Source organism: Odontomachus brunneus, unplaced genomic scaffold (genome assembly GCF_010583005.1).
Source record: "Odontomachus brunneus isolate Ranch 3 - 2012 unplaced genomic scaffold, Obru_v1 Obru_scaffold_078, whole genome shotgun sequence".
In the NCBI taxonomy this organism is placed as follows: domain Eukaryota; kingdom Metazoa; phylum Arthropoda; class Insecta; order Hymenoptera; family Formicidae; genus Odontomachus; species Odontomachus brunneus.
This window is the reverse complement of record NW_022639528.1, coordinates 1,483,705-1,506,184: the sequence shown is the minus strand read 5'-3', so window position 1 is coordinate 1,506,184 and position 22,480 is coordinate 1,483,705. Positions and strand designations below refer to the sequence as shown.

Here is a 22,480-nt window from a genome sequence, read left to right as displayed (position 1 = left end):
AGAGAGAGAGAGAGAGAGAGAGAGAGAGAGAGAGAGAGAGAGAGAGAGAAAGAAACATACTAAGTATAGCGGAAATTAAACGAATGTTTCACTTTCCATAGATTCTCTTCTGCACGCTAAATACACACAAAGTGGAAATGACAGAGCTGCTGGGTGGACAAATCGGCGTGGGTGATTTTATATTTGCGCACAAAAAAGGTAATCTACATCTTAGATATCGCACAAATTATATCTCAGTAAACAGACCGTTCAATTTACACGAAGAGATGACTCAGACTTTCTGTCAAACCAAGAGAAATCAAGATGACTAATTTTTCATTGATATATTCAAAATAAAAATCTAATAAAAAACTTTTGTTGAAAGTATATTTTTGTATGGAAATGAAAAGAAATGGGATATATAATAATAATAATTCTCATAAAATGACGCACAGGTCGACCGAAAGAGATCGAATTGGTGAAGACGGACGATGCATTGGGCCTGACAATCACCGACAACGGCGCTGGTTACGCTTTTATAAAGCGTATAAAAGAAGGCTCCGTGATCGACAGGATAAAGGTGATTGAGGTAGGCGACCATATCGAAAGGATCAACTCGACCAGTCTTATCGGCAGACGACATTTCGAGGTAGCGAAAATGCTCAAGGAGATACCGAAAGGTTCGACGTTCACGTTGAGATTGGTGGAACCTCAGAAAAATGGCTTCGGCAGCATTGGGCCACGCAGTGATCTCAGGAAAGGAAAGAAATCTGGTTATGGGTCCGGCAAGGAGACCCTGAGATTCAAGGCTGACGGCAGCGCGCAAATCATAGCAAAGGTGCGTGTTATAAAAAGAAAAGGAACCTGAAACTGTTATAAAAAGAAAAGGAACCTGAAACTGTTTAAAAAAATTATAAACGGTTAACTTTAAATCAAAGGATATTAATTCCTGAATAAATAGATAAATAAATAAATAATTGAACTTACAAAGTGCTTAATATAATCAAGAACGACAAAATTGTCGAAGACGAGTTTTTTATTGCTTATACAATTTTTATTTCTATTTTCATTGTTCAGGTCGACGATGCTACCGCGATAGGCGTCGAGAAGATCAACACCATCTTGGAGAGCTTTATGGGGATCTACGATACGGAACTAGGTATGTTTAATTTCGACATTGAAAACTTATTGAAATACCAATCGGTTGTTACTTCTGATTTATGCGCAGCCACGCAAATCTGGGAGCTCGCCGAAGGCAAGTGCAACAGTATAGACTTCGCCGAGGCGATCGACAATTCCGACTTGGAGGCTTTCGGCTTCACTGACGACTTCGTCATCGAGTTATGGGGTGCTGTGACAGATGCCCGAGCTGGCCGACACCGATGACGCGAGGATCGATGACGATCAGTACCCCGATATGTTGAAAAGGGAGAAAGAAAGAAGGAGGTTGCTTGGAAAGAAACGCAACTTGAATGTTTTGCGAGACATTCTAAACTCGGTGAAATAATCGGTGAATTCATCGGTTTCCCGATGAACAGTGCTTTTTCAAGTGGAAGAAGATACACTGATGTACCAGTCGCTCACTCGCATGTTACCATGATTTTAGATGTCTAATTCTCGGAGCACGTTTCTCTTTGCTCCTTGAGACATTCAAGATTGCAAATGTATCGCGGGAATCGAGAGTTTAGCATTGAACGCGCGGCAGAAATGTAGGCTGATATTCGCAATACTCCACGTCGCTTTAGAATTATCGTATAGTGCATTGTGTCATACGGCAAGCGCAAACTCGAATTGCCAAGAAGAAGAAATAACGAAGAGCTTTTGGGGAGAATGTGCGCTAAGAGAAAAAATTTTAGACCTTGTATAACGCGACGAAGCTTCGGTAAAAGCATGTTTGGTTTTATACATATAAATAAATAGAAAAATTATATATCATTTCATTATTAAAATTTATCAATATATTATTAAAGAATAAACGAAATATTATTAAAATTGTTTAAATAAAGTATTAATGAGTTTTATTAAGTTACCGAAATTTATTTCAATAATATATAAAGTATTTTCTTAGGCATACTTTCTCTCTTTTTTCGTTGAATTTTCTTCATAGTCAATATGTTTTAGTTGTATCGTTTAATTGCATATAACTGTTAAATAATATATAGTCCCGTTTAATTTTTAAACCATTATTTCCTGGAATGTTTTTCTCTCCGTTTTTTTCCTGGTGTAGGCATTAAAGACTTTGCAATTCTCGATGCATACCTAATTAGCTGATAAGAGGGACGATGACGAATGTGTTTATCGGGTTCCACGCGTCGTTTTGCATGTTACATAATTACACAGTGCAGTAATAAGGATGTTACTATGCTTGAGGTCGATTTCGGTTTCCTCGAGGTCGCGAAACAACTCTAAACCGATATCGATCTACGGCCACGCGGAAAACAATTTAATCTTAGTATTAATATTAATTACTCGAAAGGCTGCATAAACATGTTGATTGAATCGTCACATTGGTATCAATATCATCGATGTTATTCTGTCGTGAGCAGATTAATATTCATTAACAACGGGTATTCGAGAGACATCTGTTAGACGAGTGAGAGGAACGCATTAATATATTTCGATATATGTAAGCTCTCAAAAAATTCATGATATATAAGATTAAGTTGTCTAGTGTTATTTAGCGTTGATAAATAAAAAAAATCTTTGTAATAAACACACGTTTCCCATGTACACGCGGTTATCCGCAACGATATACCCGCAATATCTCCGTGATATTGATATTTATGGACTATTATACGCAATTTTCAAGAGGGCTGATAGTTTACGTTCGTTATCAGACGAAGATAACGGTGGAATTAGTCTCACATTATAGCGTATATTGTATCTACTATATAACGCACAAATTACACAATTTTAGTGCTTGTGTGTTGTTCGGTCTTGGAAAATTTATATTGTAAATTAACGTCTTATCCTTTCTTACAAATATCCTCATTAAATTAATCAGCCGGTTGTGTTATCTTTAGCTCGTTTATCATATCTGTATGCGGAATTATCAAAACGTCGCGTGAGGATTTGATATCAAGAAATGCAAATCAGGAGGAAAACATGTTCTTATGAAACGTTCTCGCTTGTTATTCTGCCAGATCATTCATTAATGTTTTACCTATGCTAACGTTTAATTATGCGAACTTGCTAGAGCTGACTATTTTCACTATTGCAGGACAAACACGGTAGAAGAGAAACGTTTTTCTGATAAAATGCCGTATCTTATCAATGCAGACAGAACCGTTTTATAAGATTTCAGTGCTTTGTAGGTATCCTATTTAATCTCATATACTCTATTAGTATTTTCTATTAAAGTCTACACTGAGAAAAATACTTAAAAAATAAAAAATATTTATTCGACGGGTATTAACAACATATATATGTATTAATGTACATATTTTTACATTAAAAAAAATTTTCTTTCAGACGAAGAAATATAGATTTTCCTAAAACATAGTTGTTTTTCATGAGAGCAATTGTTTATTCTATTAAAATAAAAGAATTTAGATTTAAATAAATATGTCATTAATATTCACAAGCGAATAAATATTTTTTATTTTTCAGATATTTTTCTCAGTGTACTAGTACAGATTTTAAAATAATCGACTGTGGTTGGTCAATTTCTTACGACTTAAAAATTAAAGCAAGGTTGTGGACAAGGAGTTAATCGTTACCTAAAATCCTATGTCTTGAGCAAGGGTGAGTAATATGCGCGGCAGGAAGATATTATGCACAATTCTACACATAATATGCATAAAATGTATTATGTGCAGAAAACGCGCAGAATACGCAGAAAACGCGCAGAATATGTAGAAAATGCAGAAAACCCCCACTTTAACCTAAAATAATATTTCTTCCTTCAATATATAGTTCTAGGCAGCTTGCACTTTGCCTTAATACTACTCCATGATTTGAAAAGAGATATTACACACCATCGAAACGGTACAATTTCGCCAAAAAATAAGTAGTTCGAAAAAAATCCTAAGAAGATGTACGTACCCCCAAACGGTCGAACCAAGCCTTCTAAAATAACCTACCCAGTCAGAAATGAAAAATCGAATCGACGTCGATCCGACTTTTCATTTCTGTTTAGGGGTATGGTCCAGCGGGCGCTGCAAATGCTTTGTAGCGTTTTTACTTCTTTCTCTTTTTTCATTCGATCCGAGGAATAGAACAAGAGGCAGAAACGTTGCGCAGCATTTGTAGTGGTTGTTGGACTGCACCTTAGGTATGTACAATCCTACTCGCTACTCTTGAATCAGTTTCATTAATACATCTGTATATAGATATAAAGAAATTAAAAAATGGAATACAGCAATAAACTAGATTCACAATTTTATGTTTTTCATGATCATGGGCAAATATTTATGCTTTGTCTTATATACAAAACAGTTATAAAGCCAACCAAGCAGAATATTTTATTCTGATTGGTTGTCGTAATATTTACAACTATTTACGACCACGCTTACGCAAATGTAGAATAGTTCTAAAAGAAATTTTATGCAGCAGAAAACCTCATTTAGTTATCTACGCAAATTACTCGAGTTTTCTGCACATAAAACTTCTCGAGTTTTCTGCACATAAAACGTGAAGTATTATGTGTACCCCTCATCTTGAGTTAACACGTTACTGTTCGCGCGGAAGGACACGAGTTCGCTCGAATCAAAACGTCGACGCGCAAAGCGATCCGCCCAGTTAGTGTCCACGCTTCGAAGCGCGAGTGTTTGTGTCGGGAAGGAGTTTATAATTTGCAGTATTTCCGATATACAAACATTAATTATACTGCGTCAATGTCTACATTTGAAACCAGATAAAAACTTCAGTTAGAAGATAAGAGTATAATCGAAGTACGGAAAACTAAAGCAAATAGAGCGGCCTATACTTAACCTCTAACACCGTGGAATTTGCATAGAATTCATAAATATATGCTTATTGCCGAATAAACATGGCGTTTGTGTTAAAAAGTGCCAGTGGGATATTTTTGCGTTTGAACGGCGGCTCGCGAATAATTCAGAGCCATGTAAATATATCACGGGTAAATATGAGTATTACGACGCTATTATCAGATGCCACTTAAAGTCACTTAACCCTACGTCATTGCTGCAAAGTTATTTTGATTGTCTCGCACTATAGGATATCATAGCGAAGAATGATTTTATTTTGCATGTATCCTCTATAGTCTGTCTTATTTACAAAATCATGTGCAATTATGTTTGCGATTTTGTAATATATTGCAAGACATTATTCAGATATAATTCATTAGTTAATTTCTTTTTATTTCTTTATATATACTTTATATATACTTTATATATCTCAGTCAGTTTTATATTTATGATTTTTCACTCTTCTATGGCCTTTATTCTGAATTCTTTTTATCGATAAAAGTGTCTCTAAATCAGAAATCTTATAAGCGACATTTAGAAACATTTTTATCGCTAAAAAGGAATTCTATGTGAATAATGGTTTATTTCTTTCTTAATATATTTTATTCTCTTAACATTACTTTATATCTCAATTTTGCAAGTATTAATTTGATACATTCTATTTTTAAATAATAACATATGTTAGTTATATGTTAGTGTTATGAAATACTTTTATGAGTAAGATTCAAATAAATTGTTTGATAGATATGCAGTGTTAAGTTCTCTATCAAAGCAAATATTCCACAAGCGGAAGAGGAAAGTGAAAAAGACAGTAGAAAAGCACCAGTGGGAGATGGCAAAGTATTCAAAAATATAGAAGAAGTTGTTTCTGACATACCTAATGGAGCCAAACTGTTGGTTGGTGGATTTGGTCTCTGTGGCATCCCAGAGAATTTGATAGCAGGTATACTAAATAAGGGCTCCACAAATTTAACAGTGGTCTCAAACAATGCTGGAGTAGAGGACTTTGGACTAGGCATACTGTTGAAGGCACATCGAATCAAAAGGATGATTGCATCCTATGTTGGTGAAAATCCAGAATTCGAAAGGCAATATCTCAGCGGACAAGTAGAGGTTGAATTAACGCCACAGGTAAAGTTCTGCACGGGAATGTAAAAAAAAGATATCAAGTTACGGATAATTTGTCTCATTAACTTCAATGCATTTATATTTTATAGGGCACTTTAGCGGAGCGCATTAGAGCAGGAGGCTCCGGTATTCCAGCGTTCTACACCCCCACAGCTTACGGCACTATCGTGCAAGAAGGCAACGTGATCGTCAAGTACGACAAGGACGGTAATGCGGAAATATCGGGCGAACCGAGAAGCGTGAGCCAATTCAATGGACGGAACTACGTGCTGGAAAATGCCATCACCGGCGACTTCGCACTCGTGAAAGCGTGGAAGGCCGACAAAGCAGGCAATCTAATCTTCCGAAAATCCGCCAGGAACTTCAATCCGGTGATGTGCAAGGCGGCTAAGGTGTCAATCGTCGAGGTAGAGGAGATCGTGGAAATCGGCCAGTTAGATCCTGATCAGATTCACTTGCCTGGCATTTTTGTAGACAGGATTGTAAAAGGCTCTTTCGAGAAGCGTATCGAGGTGCGTGTTTATATTTAGCTTTATCGGCATTGCTACATCGTTAGGCATATCTAGTTATGCAGATTTTTTCTATTTGAATTTTATTTTTCTATCTTTGTAGAGACTTTCAACCAAACAAAGCGTGAGGCCAAAGAAGGTGACTCCTGCTAGCAAAGCGAGGGATAGAATCATTAGGCGCGCTGCACTCGAATTTAAGGATGGAATGTACGGTACGGAATAAGGTTAAGGATTAGAATATCTGGATTAGAAATGGATTAATCTTGAAAATATAGTAGAACTTTCTTGCAAGAATAATGCTTGACAAGGTGGAAATTTTTACAGCAAACTTGGGAATTGGCATACCCGTGCTTGCTAGTAACTACATCCCGAAGGGTGTGAAAGTCACATTGCAGTCGGAGAATGGTATTCTCGGGTTAGGCCCGTTCCCGGACGAAAGCGAAGTCGACGCCGACCTTATCAACGCTGGCAAAGAAACCGTCACTGTTGTACCCGGTGCTTCTTTCTTCGGTAGTGAGGACAGCTTCGGCATGATTAGGGGGTGATTATTTATTTCAACTCGACTGTGACGTCAAAAAAAAAAGGCTATATATGATTGTACTTCAGAGGACACGTCGACCTGACTATCCTCGGTGGCATGCAAGTGTCGGAGGTCGGAGATTTAGCCAACTGGATGATACCCGGCACGATGGTTAAAGGAATGGGTGGTGCTATGGACCTCGTTTCTGCGCCAGGTACGAAGGTGATTGTGACTATGGAGCACAAAGCCCGAGACGGAAGTCCGAAGATCCTGAAAAACTGCACCTTGCCTATCACAGGTAATCGCTTAACGTACATCATAATGTTTCGTTTTGTATCTACATCATTATCTTTCAATACTTTGTTATTTGATAATATTGTACTTTGTAATATTTCTATGTTGCTTACGCCTCTATAATTTTTGTCTATATCTTTCCCCAGGTCAACAATGTGTAGACTTGATTATCACAGATCTGGGGGTATTCGAAGTAGTGAAAGGAGAAGGTCTCAAGCTTATCGAGATCGCCGCCAATGTCGACATCAGCGAGGTCGTTAGTTCGACGGGTTGCGAATTTGCTGTCGCCGATGATCTGAAGGAGATGGGACAAGTGGAGGCCGATGATTCGTAAATTGTAATATATTACACAAATTAAGCAATACGCACGAGATGAAGTAATTTAACACCTCGCTGATTGCCTGAAAGTAAATTGTAATATCTCTTATAAAATATTTTTTATTAATTTTTTTGATTAAAATATCTTTTATACATGGTTCTTAACCATGATTCCATAAGGAATGTTGTTGAAACTATTTAAGTAAATATGTAATATAAATGAGAAAGGTTTACTAATTACGTTAATTGCCAGCAATTTTAATTTGCATAATATTGTCAATAGACATTCATACTTTGTGCAATATATTGTAACATAAAAATTAAACTAAACCGCCGTACACGAGAGAAGTTGGTCTATATAATAGGCATGCGTTATTTTAATAGCGTTGTGCACGATGCATATAAATGTGTTTTCTAAGTGTACAAATGTTTTTACACATGGTTGCTAAAACGTTCAGATTTTATGGCGTGTGTCACGATTGCGAAAAAGTGAAATCATGTTATACACGCGATGATTATAAACGCTACAGTGATGAATGAAACGATTTTGTAATATATGCTATAAAATAAAACTTTTTAATATTTTCAGCCTGCGTTTTCTTCTTAATCTATATTAACTTCGCAATATATATATATATATATATCTACAATAAAATTTATATACATTAAAATTTGAAATCAGGTAAGAAATGCAACGCGATAGTCGTATTTTTTAGAGCTTAACGATGAACATGCACTTCACGAGTCATTATTCCCTGAACTTAGCCTTCACTCTGGCGGGTAACGGTAACAAATACAACACGCTATTCAATATGATGAGACCGACGGCGAATGCCAGAGAAATCAATAAATTCAAGTCCACGTTCAACACTTCGGAGATGTTTTCACCCTCTCTGGTGAAACGCTCGATCAGGTAGGTCTTGCCGTCAGGATATCTGCAGAGTTCAGGAATGCCCGGGCAGCTGAAGCTTTCATTGTAAGGTAGATTCGACATGGTGGGCATGTCGATAACCAACTGGTTTAGCGCCAACGAGGCGTATCTGGTGGGCAACGCGGTTGATACCATCGCTAACCAGTAGGGCAGGTTCTTGAGACTGCGAACGGCACCTGACGCGATTACTAGAGATAGCAAGGTCATATACAAAACCGTGATCGCCCCCGTTATAGGTCGTCCGACCACCATAAGAACAGCCACGGTTACTTGTTCGGCTGCCACGTAACTGGACCACAAAATACCGCAGGCATAAGCCCACGAGGAGATGTCCAGTTCTAGGATGGGAATCAAGATGCCAATTGTTATCAGAGTCGATATGAAACTCATGGGTAGACTCAGCAGGGTGTACGCTGTCAAGAACATGGCGCCACCATAGAGACCTTCCCGCTTCTCTTGATAGTATCTCGCACGAAAACCTGGAACTGTGTTTTGATTAACGACACGATGAAAAGATAAAATATTGTTCTGTAAAAGAGATTATAGAAGAACGAGTTGTTGTCGATTTTCCTTTTAGTTGACATATTTTTGTGATACTTACACAAGAGCGAGGTTGCGGCTATTCCAGCTACGTAAAATAACGTCAAGACGTTGAAGATTAAACCACCGGTCTGTAAAAATATTCTCGACTGTACGGGACTTGAGTGCGAGTACAGTATGCTCATTAGGGCCACTAGAAACGGTAACAGCAGCAGGCGAGCAGCAAAGTGTCCTAGGCCGGTTTTATTAAAGGAGAACGTAGCGGCCATACCTCTCCTAAATGTAACAATGTGGCTGTGATTAATCTCTATAAAGTATATCGAAACGCAGCGACCTTAATTCCCTCGATAAACTCTTTGACAGATTTAAAGAGTGTATTTCTTTAGAATATTTCATTTAAAGATTATCGCGAAGATATAAGTTGCAATTAATAATTTCCTTTGTAATTTTTCCAAGAGAAAGAATGAAAAAGGGAAAGAATATTTCCTAAGAAAAGAATGTTAAACTCGTTGAGGAGTTTTTTTATCGAAATTAGTCGTTCAACCGAGGAGGAAACTCACAAGTATAGCGCTAAAAGGGTCGAGAAGCAACCAGGCTTGATTCCGCGACCTAATCCTTTGTGCATGATGCCAAGGGCCGTATCTTTAACGCTATGTGGCACTTGCGGGGCTTCTTTCATGTAGAGCATACCATCCACCTTGAACTTTTCAACTAAGACGGATATCTGCTGATTAGACTCCAGAAAGCGATCTCTGGAGCGACGATCGACCGTCGACAGGCATACTAAAAAAATCATATAATTCCAATATAACGCTCAAACATACTGTTATCACGATTAAGTCACGAATAGTTCTAACAACACTCACGATAATACATCAACGGGTTCTCCAGTTCCGGGCATGGGAAGCCAATGTAAGTAAAGTAATCTAACATACTCCTGGTGGGTCCGGAGTAGACTACTGCTCCCAAGCACAGCAGCGTCACGCGACTAACGAAGGGCAACACGTCGGACCTGGGTGTCTCCATGGTGAGCACAACGATGGAGCCGCGTCTAGTGGCGTAGGACCACAACATCGAAACGATGAGGTATGTGTTGAGTGGATCGGTGTCCCAGGTCGGCTCATCCAACAGTAGCAGAGTCGGATCTTTCGCCAGCTGCACGCCCAACATCAACCGCCGGTATTCCGGCCTGGTGAGATCGTTCACCGATCTGTTGGCCACCTGCGACAGCGCCAGATCAGCCAGGGTCTGCCGTACTCTGGCCTCGCGGTTGTTCAGATTGGCGAGCCACGTGGCGTACGTCAGGGTCTGGCGGACCGTGAGGCTCGGCAACAGATGACATCTATGTGCTACGTAGCCGCCGTGACGTCGGAACAGTTCCGGCGTCAGTAAGTTGCCATTCAGAGTGACCCTCCCTCTCGTTTCACCCTCTGCTCTTCCGGCTGAAGCAATTACGAGACTTGTTTTAATTGAGGACAGATATTATGATAGTTTGGAGATGATTGAAGTAGTTTATAGTTGATAAAGTTATGCTAGCTTCTTTGTACTTCCACGATATTTCTTCCTCTCTTCGTTAAACTTGGCGAGTAAAATTTTTTTTAAACTTGAAAATTATTCGAACATAGTGTATATAAAAATGTACTAAGTATGATAAGATCCAATAAAAACAACCAACAGTAACATTATATTAACGTTGTAATTTTTTTACTCAATAATGTAACTGTTATGTACAAAAATATGTGTTGTATTACATTAATATATCGCTGAGAAATTATAATATTGACGTAATGTTACTGTTGTTGGTGTTTGCTGGAAAAGAATGGACGGCCGCAATGATTATTTTGATTGAGTCGCGATTCCTTTCTGCGCGCTACATTTTTCGCGCGCTCATATGCCATCGCAGACAAACGGGAATCGGTTATTATGGTAAACGCGAAGAGGCGATGATGCTAAAAGGTTGGAATTATATTTACCGATAACATCGAGGAGTGCTCGCTTGCCGGAGCCCTTTGATCCCAGAATAGCTAAAACTTCCCCGCCGTGAACGCGGGCTGATACATCTCTGAGCACCGCCGTGGGCTCGGATTTGTTCAGGCAACTTCCTTCGATTACCACTGCGGTGGAATGAAACACGTTCGATATGTCCAGAATGCAATCGGATGGAATCATCTTGAGGTACAATATTACATCCGGTTCCCACGATCACATTCCCCGGGGCGCGGTATCTGCGAAGTTACGAAGTAACAGTAGAAGTTTACAAAATCATTTCTTTGAGTATCGTGGATATTGTGCTCCTTATAAAACCGCTATCATTCGGACCTTCATCCATTCGAGATAACAATGACGCGAATTAATTTCAAAACAAAGTAAACAATAATTTTGACGTTAGATACAATTTCTAATTTAATCACTGCATTTTTAAATTATATTTTAATTGAACTGTGTGCATAAAAATGACGTGTGACAATATGCAAATTATTTGATAAAATCCTTGAATATTACAAAGTTTATTGTTTTTATTTAAACCTAAATAATACTTGTATGTAAGAAAAGTAAATATCTTAAACTAAACAATACTTTGGTACTTTTACTGAAATTGAAACAATCCTTTTCGCCACAATTTATATAATTTGCACGTTAATTTACATTCACGTCTTACGTAGGATTTCCAGATTAATCAATTAATAAACGAAGAGAATATATGTTACTCACTATTCTTTTTCAATTTTACTACGTTTCTAGTAGTGCAGAAATAGATTGTTAGTAAGATCCGTTTTACTAAGGAACATGGTAAATTTTGTTAGAATCTCTGCAAATTTCGCTAGAAACATAGCAAACTTTTTAATAGCACGTTTCAATTTCCAAGATACAAGCAGCATACGTATGAATGTGAAGGATAGTGCAAAAATACTGCAGAATTCCTCCGTGTTACGAAACTCTTCAACAACTGCTATAAAATTCTCTCCGTGTAGAATCAATATTATTAAATAAATACATAATATTAAATAAATACGAACCTCACAGGATGTCACGAACGATCTCTACTTGACATAACATCTGCATACGCGTTGCGTGTCGAGGAGCAAGCCGAGTCGACGCTTAAATTCATCCATTCGAGGCGCACTTGACCGTGTCCTGGTGTTCGAGGACACCGGTGCGTCGGGGCGCCTTCACTTCCAATAAAGAGACGATACTCGCGCGTCGACTTTCCCCGTCGAGGTGTTCGCCAAAATGGTAGAGTCCTAGCGTTGATGATACGCCGACGAGTGAGCGCAGGAGGAGCGCTACCACCAGCGCCGACTACGACGCGAACTGACCGCGCGCGGACCGACGCCACGAGCGTAAAAGTGACTCGCAGCAGCAGCAGCAGCAACAGCGGCGGCGGTGGCGGCAGCGGGGTTGGGAGGAACATAGCCGCAGGTAACGATACCTGGCTGGGAGTTGGCTCTCCTCGAGGTGAATGTCTTCGACGCGGGTCCGATGGTAGGGAGATCGACCCCGGGAGAGAGCAGCGGCGTAAAGAGCTCATGCGGCTTTGCTGTCGATATCGTCGTCAGCGAGCTCGAAAATGATGAGCCTGCGAGAGAGGACCTTGATTATCAGAGCGTATTTTCCTTACGAGAAATTCCACTTCATTTTTACCTAATTTTCACTAAAATTTTGCGTTTGCGCTCCGCGGGAATCGCAAGAAACGCATCGATCGGAATCCTGCGTGTTTACGCCGCTGCGCGAACTTGACGGGCCCAGCGGAGGGGGTGCGAGTCGGGCCCGGAGGAGGGAAAACTCGTGGGGGCCTCGGCGGGTCCGTCCGTCGGCGGCGGCGGCCAGCGTTCGGGCAGGACTCCGGCGAGTCGCGTGATACCGATGGTCTTAACGCTTCGCGGTCGTGAATCGCCGAGCGCTGCGAGCGGCAAAAGATCCTTTGGATAGAAGGAACGCCGGCGACGTCGGCGTCATCGTCGCGACGTCCGTTTCAATCCTCTCGGCCAAGGTTTCTCCCGCGGGTGACGACTTCTGGCGCGGAAAGTGCTTTTTCCTTTGACCACGCGGAAAGTGCGTCTCTCTTTAACTTGCGTTCGCGTGCATCTTGGCCAGAGATCGACCAGAGGAGGACGACGACCGGAATGGAGAGGAGGCAGCGTCGTCGTCGTGACTCGACCAGCCTCCAAGGTTGAAGGCCCAGCGCGAATACACAGCCGGTGAGTCATTGTCACGAAGATCAGCCCCCTTCTCTCTCTCTCTCTCTCTCTCTCTCTCTCTCTCTCTCTCTGCCTCTCTCACTTTTTCTCCGTCTCTCTTTCCTCACCTTCGTCCTCATCGCGTCGAGCACCGTGTCGCGTTCAGCACGCTCGTGCTCGGTGATTTTTGAACATTAGATGAGAAGCGTTTGCAGGATTTTGTCTATTTTTTTATTCCCGCTGGACTGAGCAGGTCCCTGGAATCAAGCTAAACTTGGAATGGTTTCTACTCAAATGTTGTCGATAGTGGAGTCTGTGAGGAGCCATCCTTCCTTGTAAGATGTATTGGCATTGAATTGTATCTGGAAGTGCAAGTTACTCATAAGCTCTTAGATATCTTCGTAATTGCACATAAAGAATTATATTTAATGTAGCTTTATTAAAATCGCAACACTACGAAGAAGTGATGAATCAAAGGATGCTTTTTTCATGCTTTTGCGCATTGCGAAGTTGGAGGATGAAGAAAAGTGACGTAAATCCGGTATTGCGTCTGTTGTTTAGAACTTGGCATAATTCTCCTCTCGGACTTGGATCGAAATCGCGCTGTATCGCGCTCCAAAAGCAAATCCCGGAAAAAACGGAGTGACCGGTAGCACGTGGCGAGAATCTCGGGCACACTTCCGATTACGTAGCGCGCCAATTAGGCGTGGCTATTATGCAACCTGTGGGAAATGTCGCGGCGCTTTACAGAATGAAAAGGCAATTTTGAAATTCAGAATCGCGTAGCGGATCGATCACCTTCGAAAAAAGAAATACGTTGCGCTTGTTAATCACTTGTTGTTGCTTTCACCGTACCGCGCGGCGGCCTTTCTCGTTATGCAAAATCAGGTTTCCCGTCGTTGAACCGTGAATTAAAAGCTCGCATGCTGCGTGCGTCAAACCGCCCCGTGTACGTGTCGCTTTTTTTCTCTCCGAGGAAGGGAACGCGCGACCCACTGGCAAATAATCCTGAAAAATGCGATCCTGTGATGCATTCTTCCTTGGTTCTCCAAAGAAAGAGTCGTTATCTGGAAGATTGCTAACAAACTCGCTAATAAACTCATCACCCATCTATCTAATCTAATCATTTAAAAATCTATAGTGCAATCATTCTCATCAATAACATTGTCGTCCTCTTTTTCGTAGCAATTTTCTCTTCGAATTTTAATTTCGTATTTTCAAGCAGCAGTTTATTAGATAAAGAGTCCAGATCCAAAAAGCTATATCCGTTCAGCTTTCCACCGGATATTCCACTTCGTGACAAATGCAAGTTCAGAGTAAAACAATTCGTTGCGAAACGCGTTGCGTTACGTTTCGCTACGCTCTAAACTGCAGCGCGCGTAGTTTTCTATCGTACACGTGAAACCACCGCTTCTAACTCGCGTTACATGCGCGAGAATATAATGTCTTACTTTCTTGAGCGGGTGGATTATTTGTCGATTAAATCACGTGCGCTGAAAGCGGCCGGTCCGAGTGTAATGAGAATGCTCTTGCCCAAGTTCTCCTGCGGATCTCTTTGAAAGAAAAAAAAGTCATAATAATACGTTTTATTGTTCCGCTCAAGGACTAGATACTATTCGAGCGGGAGAAAGGGACAGACAGCCGCCGGATATCCTCTCGACTGTAGATCACATAGCAAACGTTGTAATCGACTTTTTCCCAGTGAAAACTCGCGGATGCTGTTTCCCTGGACTTCTCGATTCCCTTCTAACGTCGCGTACTTAGTCTGATACGATCAAAGCGACTCACACTAAGTATTATGAACCGCGGTAAGATCCAGACCGAGCTAACCGCAAACAAAAGCCTGAATCCTGGCTGCATGCCGATATCTTTATTCATACTTCTCTCGACGACGCGTGTTTCCCTCCGTAAATAAAAGCAAAAGCGTTCGCGCCGACCCGTTACTTCCTCCGTCGCATTCCGCGAGTTTCCACATTAGCAACGCAAAGGCCCGCGGCGAACGATCACGAGATCGGAAAGGTGAGAGTTCAACGTCAATCCATTCACTTCGATCGGATATCGCGGATCCGTCGGATGGACAGTAGAATCGCCATAATTCCGTCGTGATTTTGCCGCGAATTTTCATGCGACCAGATACGCGCAAGCGAGCGAGCGAGCGATCGACGAGCGTGCGTCTCCTCGTGTCGTCTCCGCGAAATCATGAAGTCACGTTGAGAGACTTGAACGAGCGCACAGGAGCGCTGCTCGTTGCACGGCGCTTCGAATGCTTTGCAATTTCAATTAGATTCCCCTCCCACTGCCGTCCTTCGTCACTTGCTTGCGAGAGAGGCATGACTACTACCTCGTTGGAATATTAAAAAATCTCACAGCACTGACCTCGCCAGATCCCGCGTTCTCCGGTGAAGTTTTACGGTCCGATAGTGCTCATCATCGCTTGTAACGAAGCAGTAAAAGTACCTAAATTGGTATTCGATCGTCATTCAATTTTTTGCGACTGAGAGATTGTATTTTCTGAGATTATTTATGGAATATTAAAACATGGAAGCAAATGTCTTCTACGTGCAGGGAAAAATATCGTTTTACTGTTAAGAGAAACGATTACGCAGTTGATTTTCTTTCAAGTAATGATTATCTCTAACAGAAAATATTTTCTTAGTAATATAATCTTAAAATATATTCATCACAAGTTTTAAAAAAGCTTTTATTATCACGTACTTAAAAGAACAATTTGTTTTCTTTATAAGAATATTATAAAAATTTATCGAGAGTTGATTCTATTCTGTACAGTAAGCAAGCCGAATTTTAATTTAATTCTTGATTATAATATTCTTGATTGAAATACTAAACCTACGAAAATTTAGAATGTGTTTAGATGTTATGAATGCGTAGAATGTTTTGATACCTATTATAAGTTTATAGGTAGTTTTCTGCTTGAATTCATCCCAGAAACACGCTCTCTTAGAATGTACAGTCACGGGACACCGTGTATAAATTTATGAAGCACTTGAAACAAATAGCATTTCCTTGAATTCAGTATATATTTTTCTGTGTGTGCAGTATATCTATTTAAATAAAAAAGAATTTGAAATAATTTATTTAAATATCAACACACGCACGCGCGTTTATTCTTTAATTAGTTTCATAATTGCATTCTGTTTACTTGGGATTCATCGCTTCCTAAAATTTCAATTTCGACTAACTAATCTCGTTATTCATCAACTAATTATTCTCCTTTAACTTTGCGTTTCTTGCTGCACCAAGAGACGTTGGAGGCAGACAAGCGATAGATATGACAGGTATGCTCCTCGTTTCGAAAATCGCGATCTCGAGATTAATGACGTTCCGTTAATTGCGGTAATTAACAATCCTGAGTCACCGCGTACACCTGAGACGCGGGCGATATGTGGGTCGACGGGACGATTTTCGGATAAACTTTCCACGATTTCCAACCGCATTGCGTGTGCGAGTAATTACGGCGCGGTACAATCCAGGCCATGGTGTACTTTATTTAGGTGCACGGACACGCGTGTACGCTTGACTGGCGTACACACGTGTAGAAATCAGTGCGTGGGACAATCTCACAGTAGATCCTGGAGATCTCGAAATCGAGAGATAGTTTCCGCTTGTCGACAAGAGAGAGAAAGAGAGAGACTCTCCTAAATAAATGTAGATATTCCGCGATTATGGCGATTCTCGTTTACATTAAATACCGTGACGCGAACCGCGATTGCGACGCTTTCATACGCCGACGAACGATAATTGATCCAATTAGACGCTGAAACTCGACGATGCGATTCATTTAATGCATCCGCTCCTTTCGAGGAAAACAAACATATAAAAGATGACATTTGCGAAAGTGTTCCAGTTGATACACTGGAAGATAAAGATATATAAGAAACAAAAGATATTTATTTCGTGAGTACTAATAACATATTTACTGATATAAAATATTTTCTCAAAAATACATTTTTTTTTTAATTTTCTTCAAGCTTTAGCTTTCCATGGAAGCAATTGTTTATTATATTTAAATAAAGGAATTTAGATTTAAGCAAGTATGTTATCAGTAATCATATTTTGAGTATTTCTTATTTTTTTTTAGATACATTCCTTCTCTCAATGTAGAGGCTGGGAGAAAGAAAGAAGCGCTTGCATTTGTTGTAAATGAGATCGGCAAACGCGATTGTTTTCAGCCGCTTGCCCCTCCAATTGCATTAAATACCGTGACCGTGAATTTAGCATTTCGCGATGCGAATTCACAATCGCCGTAATAGCGATCACGCGACCGCGATTTTTCCAGGTACCGCGCACATACGTCTGGCGAGATATTAGGCGTCACTTTCCGCCTATTTGCGACATGCTCAGCTGCGCGCGCCAGACGCACTGGGCCGTTTTTCCGAGCGTATCATCGTGTCTTTACGAATATCGCCGGTTAGTCCGCACTTTCCTTCTCGTGCTATTAAGCGAACGATTCAGTTGGCCGCCGCGGGCAAGAATCCGCGGCGGCGGAGCACGACAAGAACGCGCGCGGACGGAGCGGAGCCGAGCCGAGCGTTTAATGGCGAATTCATACCGCGAAATCGCACGGTCGTCGCTCAATACAACTGTTGCAGAAACGGGATATGCAAATGAACAGTTAACCGGGCCCCTCGCGAGGCGGTTATCGGCCGCGGTAAAAATCAGTGCGTTACGCAAATTGAAATGAGTATAGGTGCAACCGGCGGTACGATTCAGTCATCAGTACCATTTTAAGGCAGCTGGACGCGACTATCTGAATGTCGTATTGCGCCTGGGAAGTTCGCATCTAGAAAAAGTTGCGTATAGCGACCGTGGCTCTTCGAGAAAAGCGGATATCACGATACGTGCAAATCCATAAGACGCGCAATGTCTGATAGAAATGCCGAAGAGGAAATCGAGTGTTACGTTTCGCTCGAATCGATTTCAGTGAACCCACGCGCTTGATTCACCTCCGCATTGAGTTAGACAAGTAGTTTCAAGCAGTTAGACAAGAAGTTCGACGTTCTGCTTCTTTGACACACACGGAAAAATATTACTCTACTCTCTGATAAGAAAAGTAATTACTCAGTTTATTTCTCTTGTCTTAAACAATGATTACCTTTAAAAGAGAATATTTTCTTGATAACAGTTATTAAGATCGACGTTCTGCTTCTTTGATACACACGGAAAAATATTACTCTACTCTCTGATAAGAAAAGTAATTACTCAGTTTATTTCTCTTGTCTTAAACAATGATTACCTTTAAAAGAGAATATTTTCTTGATAACAGTTATTAAGATCGACGTTCTGCTTCTTTGATACACACGGAAAAATATTACTCTACTCTCTGATAAGAAAAGTAATTACTCAGTTTATTTCTCTTGTCTTAAACAATGATTACCTTTAAAAGAGAATATTTTCTTGATAACAGTTATTAAGATCGACGTTCTGCTTCTTTGATACACACGGAAAAATATTACTCTACTCTCTGATAAGAAAAGTAATTACTCAGTTTATTTCTCTTGTCTTAAACAATGATTACCTTTAATAGAGAATATTTTCTTGATAACAGTTATTAAATATATACTGAGAAAAAAACATTTGAAAACTTACTTATAGGATATAAAGTTCATTTCTATGAATAAATTTATGTGAATTTACAAATAAATTTTCAACTATTTTCCTCTGAGTGTATTCATTACAAATTAAAAAAAAATGCTCACTTACTCAAAGGAAAAATTGATTTTTTTTATCAGAATATTATAAAATTTTCTCAAAGAAAAAATTGGTTCAACTCTATGTAAGCAAGTTAAAAATTTTTGTTTCCATTTAATATTCTTAGTTGCAAAGCTTAATTGCAAAGCTAGGATTTGGAATGTATTTTGAGTAAATATGATGTAATGAGTTTATGATAGATCTTTGTGGATACATAAACTTATGAAATACGTGAAACAAATAACATTCATTTGAACGCAACGTACATGTTTTTGTGCATAAACCAGCCGCTTTCTATAGTAAAAGTATGAATGCTGTTGATCAGAAGAAACGATCAATTAATTGACGTTATTTATTTTCGCTGAATAAAATAAAGCGAGACCATTCGCTTGACCCAATAGAAACGTTATTTAATTATCTACATGACATAACTCATCACGTTAAATTAAAAAATAACGTAAAATCAAGCTACAACTTTCGATTCGCAATTGCCTAAGTTTCATCGAGATGAAATCGACTCGAGATCAGTCGCCGGATGTGTCTCCGATACGCGTCTCTCCCATTTCCCGAGTCTTTTTTTGATTTACGATATATCGCCTGTGAAAGGTGTTAGCCAAGTCCACGGTGTCTCTCATCCGTGGCGCGGGTTAATCATTCCACGCACGATCGTGAGACCGTGCAGGGAGTACTGGAAACACGACGTGCTGCGAGAACCGCGTCCATTGTCGTCGTTGCGGCATCGACGTCGACGTGACGATTGCGCGGGCTCTTTTTTCCTGTTCGAATGCGGGTACGCAATGATAAACGGTTCGCTGTAAAGTGCTGCTCACGAGTAAACGGCCCCTCATCGGACCCTCATCGGCGGTGACACGGAGACCCAGGTGAACCCGAAACCGTGACCTCGTCCGACATGCTGCACGCAGAAATCCTCTGTCTACCGTCGACTCGTTAACATACTTCTTTTGCAAAGCGACTTGTCCCAAAAAGCATCGTGCTCTTATGCTTTGAGTCACATCGTGTATCTTCTCTACGTGAGTTTTGTACGTGAAAAAATTTGCAAAAACGATTCGAGAATCTTGATTTTTCTGTGTACGCCTAAAAAATATAATCTTATTCTCAGCGAATATATTCTCTTATATGAATGATCTCAAGAGAATTTCTCTAAAAAAGAAAATATTTTAACACTCAGAACAAGAACTCTAGTTACTAGCTATTGTTTCCTGTATTCCCATATATTAAGTGACAATTCTTACCGAAAGAGTATTTCTTTTCAATTAAAGAGTATTATTCGAAAATCTACTAGACATTATTCTAACCTTTTCCCTTTAAAATCAAGAGGAATATTCATTTGAAGTAGAATATGATCTCTAGAAGAAATTTTTATTAAGAAGATTTGTACAACATGTAAAAGACGAAATTCCTCTAATTTCAAAAGTATTTCCCTTTGATTTAGAAGAATCCTCTTGAAGCAATGTATAAGAAAGAAAATATCTCCTAAAAATAAGATTATATCTTTTTGCGTGCAAAATTGCGAATCACGAGTCCTTCCTTCCCAAATATTTTCCAAGTCTTCATCGGGTCTGTATTTGTTGTGACTTTCCTACGTTCGAATTTGAAATTATCTATTTTCTTTTGAAGCGATCCGCGCGCGTGGCACGATTGGTGTCTGCAGCGAATTCCACGACGAGCCTCCGATATAATCGATTAGTCGTGCAAATGAGGTTCAACCTCATTCCGCTCTGACGCGTAATACTGGACTGTGCCGTTACTCTTGGACAGGTAAAAAAATGTCTGCTATTTGCGAAGGTGTAGCCGCGGAATTTCATGAAGCTCCGCGGCGATGATCACCCGCTGACTTCACCGACGAGAGTGATCTTTACATCACGATTCTCATCACAATAGCATCACACGAGATATCATACCTATTTTCTGCGCGCGATCAATTCGACGTACGTACCGAGTCGTATGACATAACTAATGTTCGATCATCCGGCACCTTGGCCAGAGGCAAGAGTCAAGTCGACTCGTCTCGGCTCGACTCGGCCTCCCGCGAGTAAGGATTCCGTTAATTCATTTATTATGTCGTAAGAAAGAAGAATCGAACAGCTGTTCCGGAATCGCCGTTAAATGCGTACTGTCCCCGATGATCATTTGTTTGCGTTTTTGAAATATTATGGCTCCGCCAGACGACATGTTGCGCTTTCTAGCGTAAGCATTATTCCTCCCCTGATAAGACCCGCTCTCCGTGATTTCATTCGCCGGTTCTCACGACCGAGCGGCATGTACGCGTTCTCGTACTTGAGCCAGCTCAGTTTCATACAAGGGACTCGCTGATAGTCATTTCTAACGGGAAATTTCTGGACGTAGCGGAAAAAAAATGTCATTCCATCAGCATCTGGTGGCTGGAAACGCCACATGGATCGTCGAGAATGCCGCTGAGAGCCGTTGAAGCGATGAAACAGATTATGTAATTCCGCGCGTTCCATTCGGCACCGTAATAAAATATAACATCTGCGTTGACGCGATATCAAATTGTCGTAGATAACATCGCACTTATTCTGACAAAGTATCGACATAATAATGTCAACGTATTTCCGCTTAACGTTGCAAGACGTTGAAATCGGCGCGACGTCTGGACGATTTCAGCGATCTCTTTTTTTCACTAGTACGCGCTACAATTTCTCGCTAGACTATATAAGAGCTGATCTTTCAATAGCAGTTTAAACTTGGATTTTAGTTTAAATTCTGTTCAAACACATTAGGCACTTTGTTGGAACAGAATTTGAACTTAAACTCAAGTTTAAACTGCTACTAAAAAATCGGTCTTAAATGTGTAAATTTTATACCACGCGGTAGTGATAAGAAACGAAACGACGAAGGATTTTCGTCGTAAGAAAGCAACGGAAAAATTTATGACTGATAACTATCTAACTTTTCCACCGACAATACAAAATTCTTTTTAATTCTCAGCTATAATGTAATTAATATAATTAATGTCTAACGTAATTAATATTAATTAATTTCACTTTAGTTGTTACATTAATTGCGACTGTAATTTATTGCGCCAAAGAAAATTATTTTCCCGTATGTAAATAGAAACAAAAAAATGCAGAAATGAAATTATAATTCATTGGTCTGATGAACATGCGATATGTATTCCCAAGACACCCGATATAGTTTTGTACTCGCTTGGAACTCGGAAACGTGAACACGTACCGTGAACGTGACACGTAAGGACGAATTAAAACCTGTTGTTGCACCGGTGAAGAGTCAGATGGTTTATGCGTTCCCCGCTGTGCCTCACGAGTAGCACGAAATAATCGGGCCGTGATTTACGTCCGCGCGATTTACATTATTGCAGAAAAGGAGAAAGAGAGAGAGAGAGAGAGAGAGAGAGAGAGAGAGAGAGAGAGAGAGAGAGAGAGAGAGAGAGAGAGAGAGAGAGA

At 40.2% G+C, this 22,480-nt stretch overlaps 4 protein-coding genes across 10 annotated transcripts in view; 3 read left to right on the top strand and 1 right to left on the bottom strand.

The window, feature by feature from the left end:
- The window catches only part of LOC116847466 (PDZ domain-containing protein GIPC3), a 13,425-nt gene extending 10,733 nt beyond the window's left edge, over positions 1 to 2,692 (top strand). For all 7 annotated transcript variants that reach the window (XM_032822493.1, XM_032822492.1, XM_032822498.1 and 4 more), the window contains 4 exons: positions 102 to 198; positions 435 to 817; positions 1,057 to 1,138; positions 1,208 to 2,692. In XM_032822493.1, the coding sequence (XP_032678384.1) occupies positions 102 to 198; positions 435 to 817; positions 1,057 to 1,138; positions 1,208 to 1,365 (720 nt within the window). In that variant the 3' untranslated portion in view covers positions 1,366 to 2,692. The remainder of the gene's footprint in view (positions 1 to 101; positions 199 to 434; positions 818 to 1,056; positions 1,139 to 1,207) is intronic.
- Positions 2,693 to 4,969: 2,277 nt separating this feature from the next.
- Positions 4,970 to 8,264, top strand: LOC116847454 (succinyl-CoA:3-ketoacid coenzyme A transferase 1, mitochondrial). Its single transcript, XM_032822464.1, has 7 exons — positions 4,970 to 5,059; positions 5,652 to 6,038; positions 6,125 to 6,547; positions 6,648 to 6,756; positions 6,869 to 7,085; positions 7,151 to 7,362; positions 7,505 to 8,264. Exons 1-7 carry the CDS (start codon positions 4,970 to 4,972, stop codon positions 7,690 to 7,692), a joined length of 1,626 nt encoding a protein of 541 aa, XP_032678355.1. The 3' UTR covers positions 7,693 to 8,264.
- On the bottom strand, positions 7,919 to 12,979 carry LOC116847453 (ATP-binding cassette sub-family G member 5). The gene is made up of 7 exons (XM_032822463.1): positions 12,790 to 12,979; positions 12,165 to 12,724; positions 11,121 to 11,372; positions 10,014 to 10,589; positions 9,708 to 9,930; positions 9,209 to 9,423; positions 7,919 to 9,092 (listed from the first exon to the last, which is right to left on the bottom strand). The coding sequence occupies exons 3-7, from the start codon at positions 11,314 to 11,316 to the stop codon at positions 8,425 to 8,427; spliced, it is 1,878 nt and encodes a 625-aa protein (XP_032678354.1). The 5' UTR covers positions 11,317 to 11,372; positions 12,165 to 12,724; positions 12,790 to 12,979; the 3' UTR covers positions 7,919 to 8,424.
- LOC116847452 (ATP-binding cassette sub-family G member 5) overlaps positions 12,960 to 22,480 on the top strand; it is a 21,907-nt gene continuing 12,386 nt past the window's right edge. The window contains exon 1 of the mRNA XM_032822462.1: positions 12,960 to 13,346. The gene's annotated coding sequence lies outside the window, so the exon portion shown is untranslated. The remainder of the gene's footprint in view (positions 13,347 to 22,480) is intronic.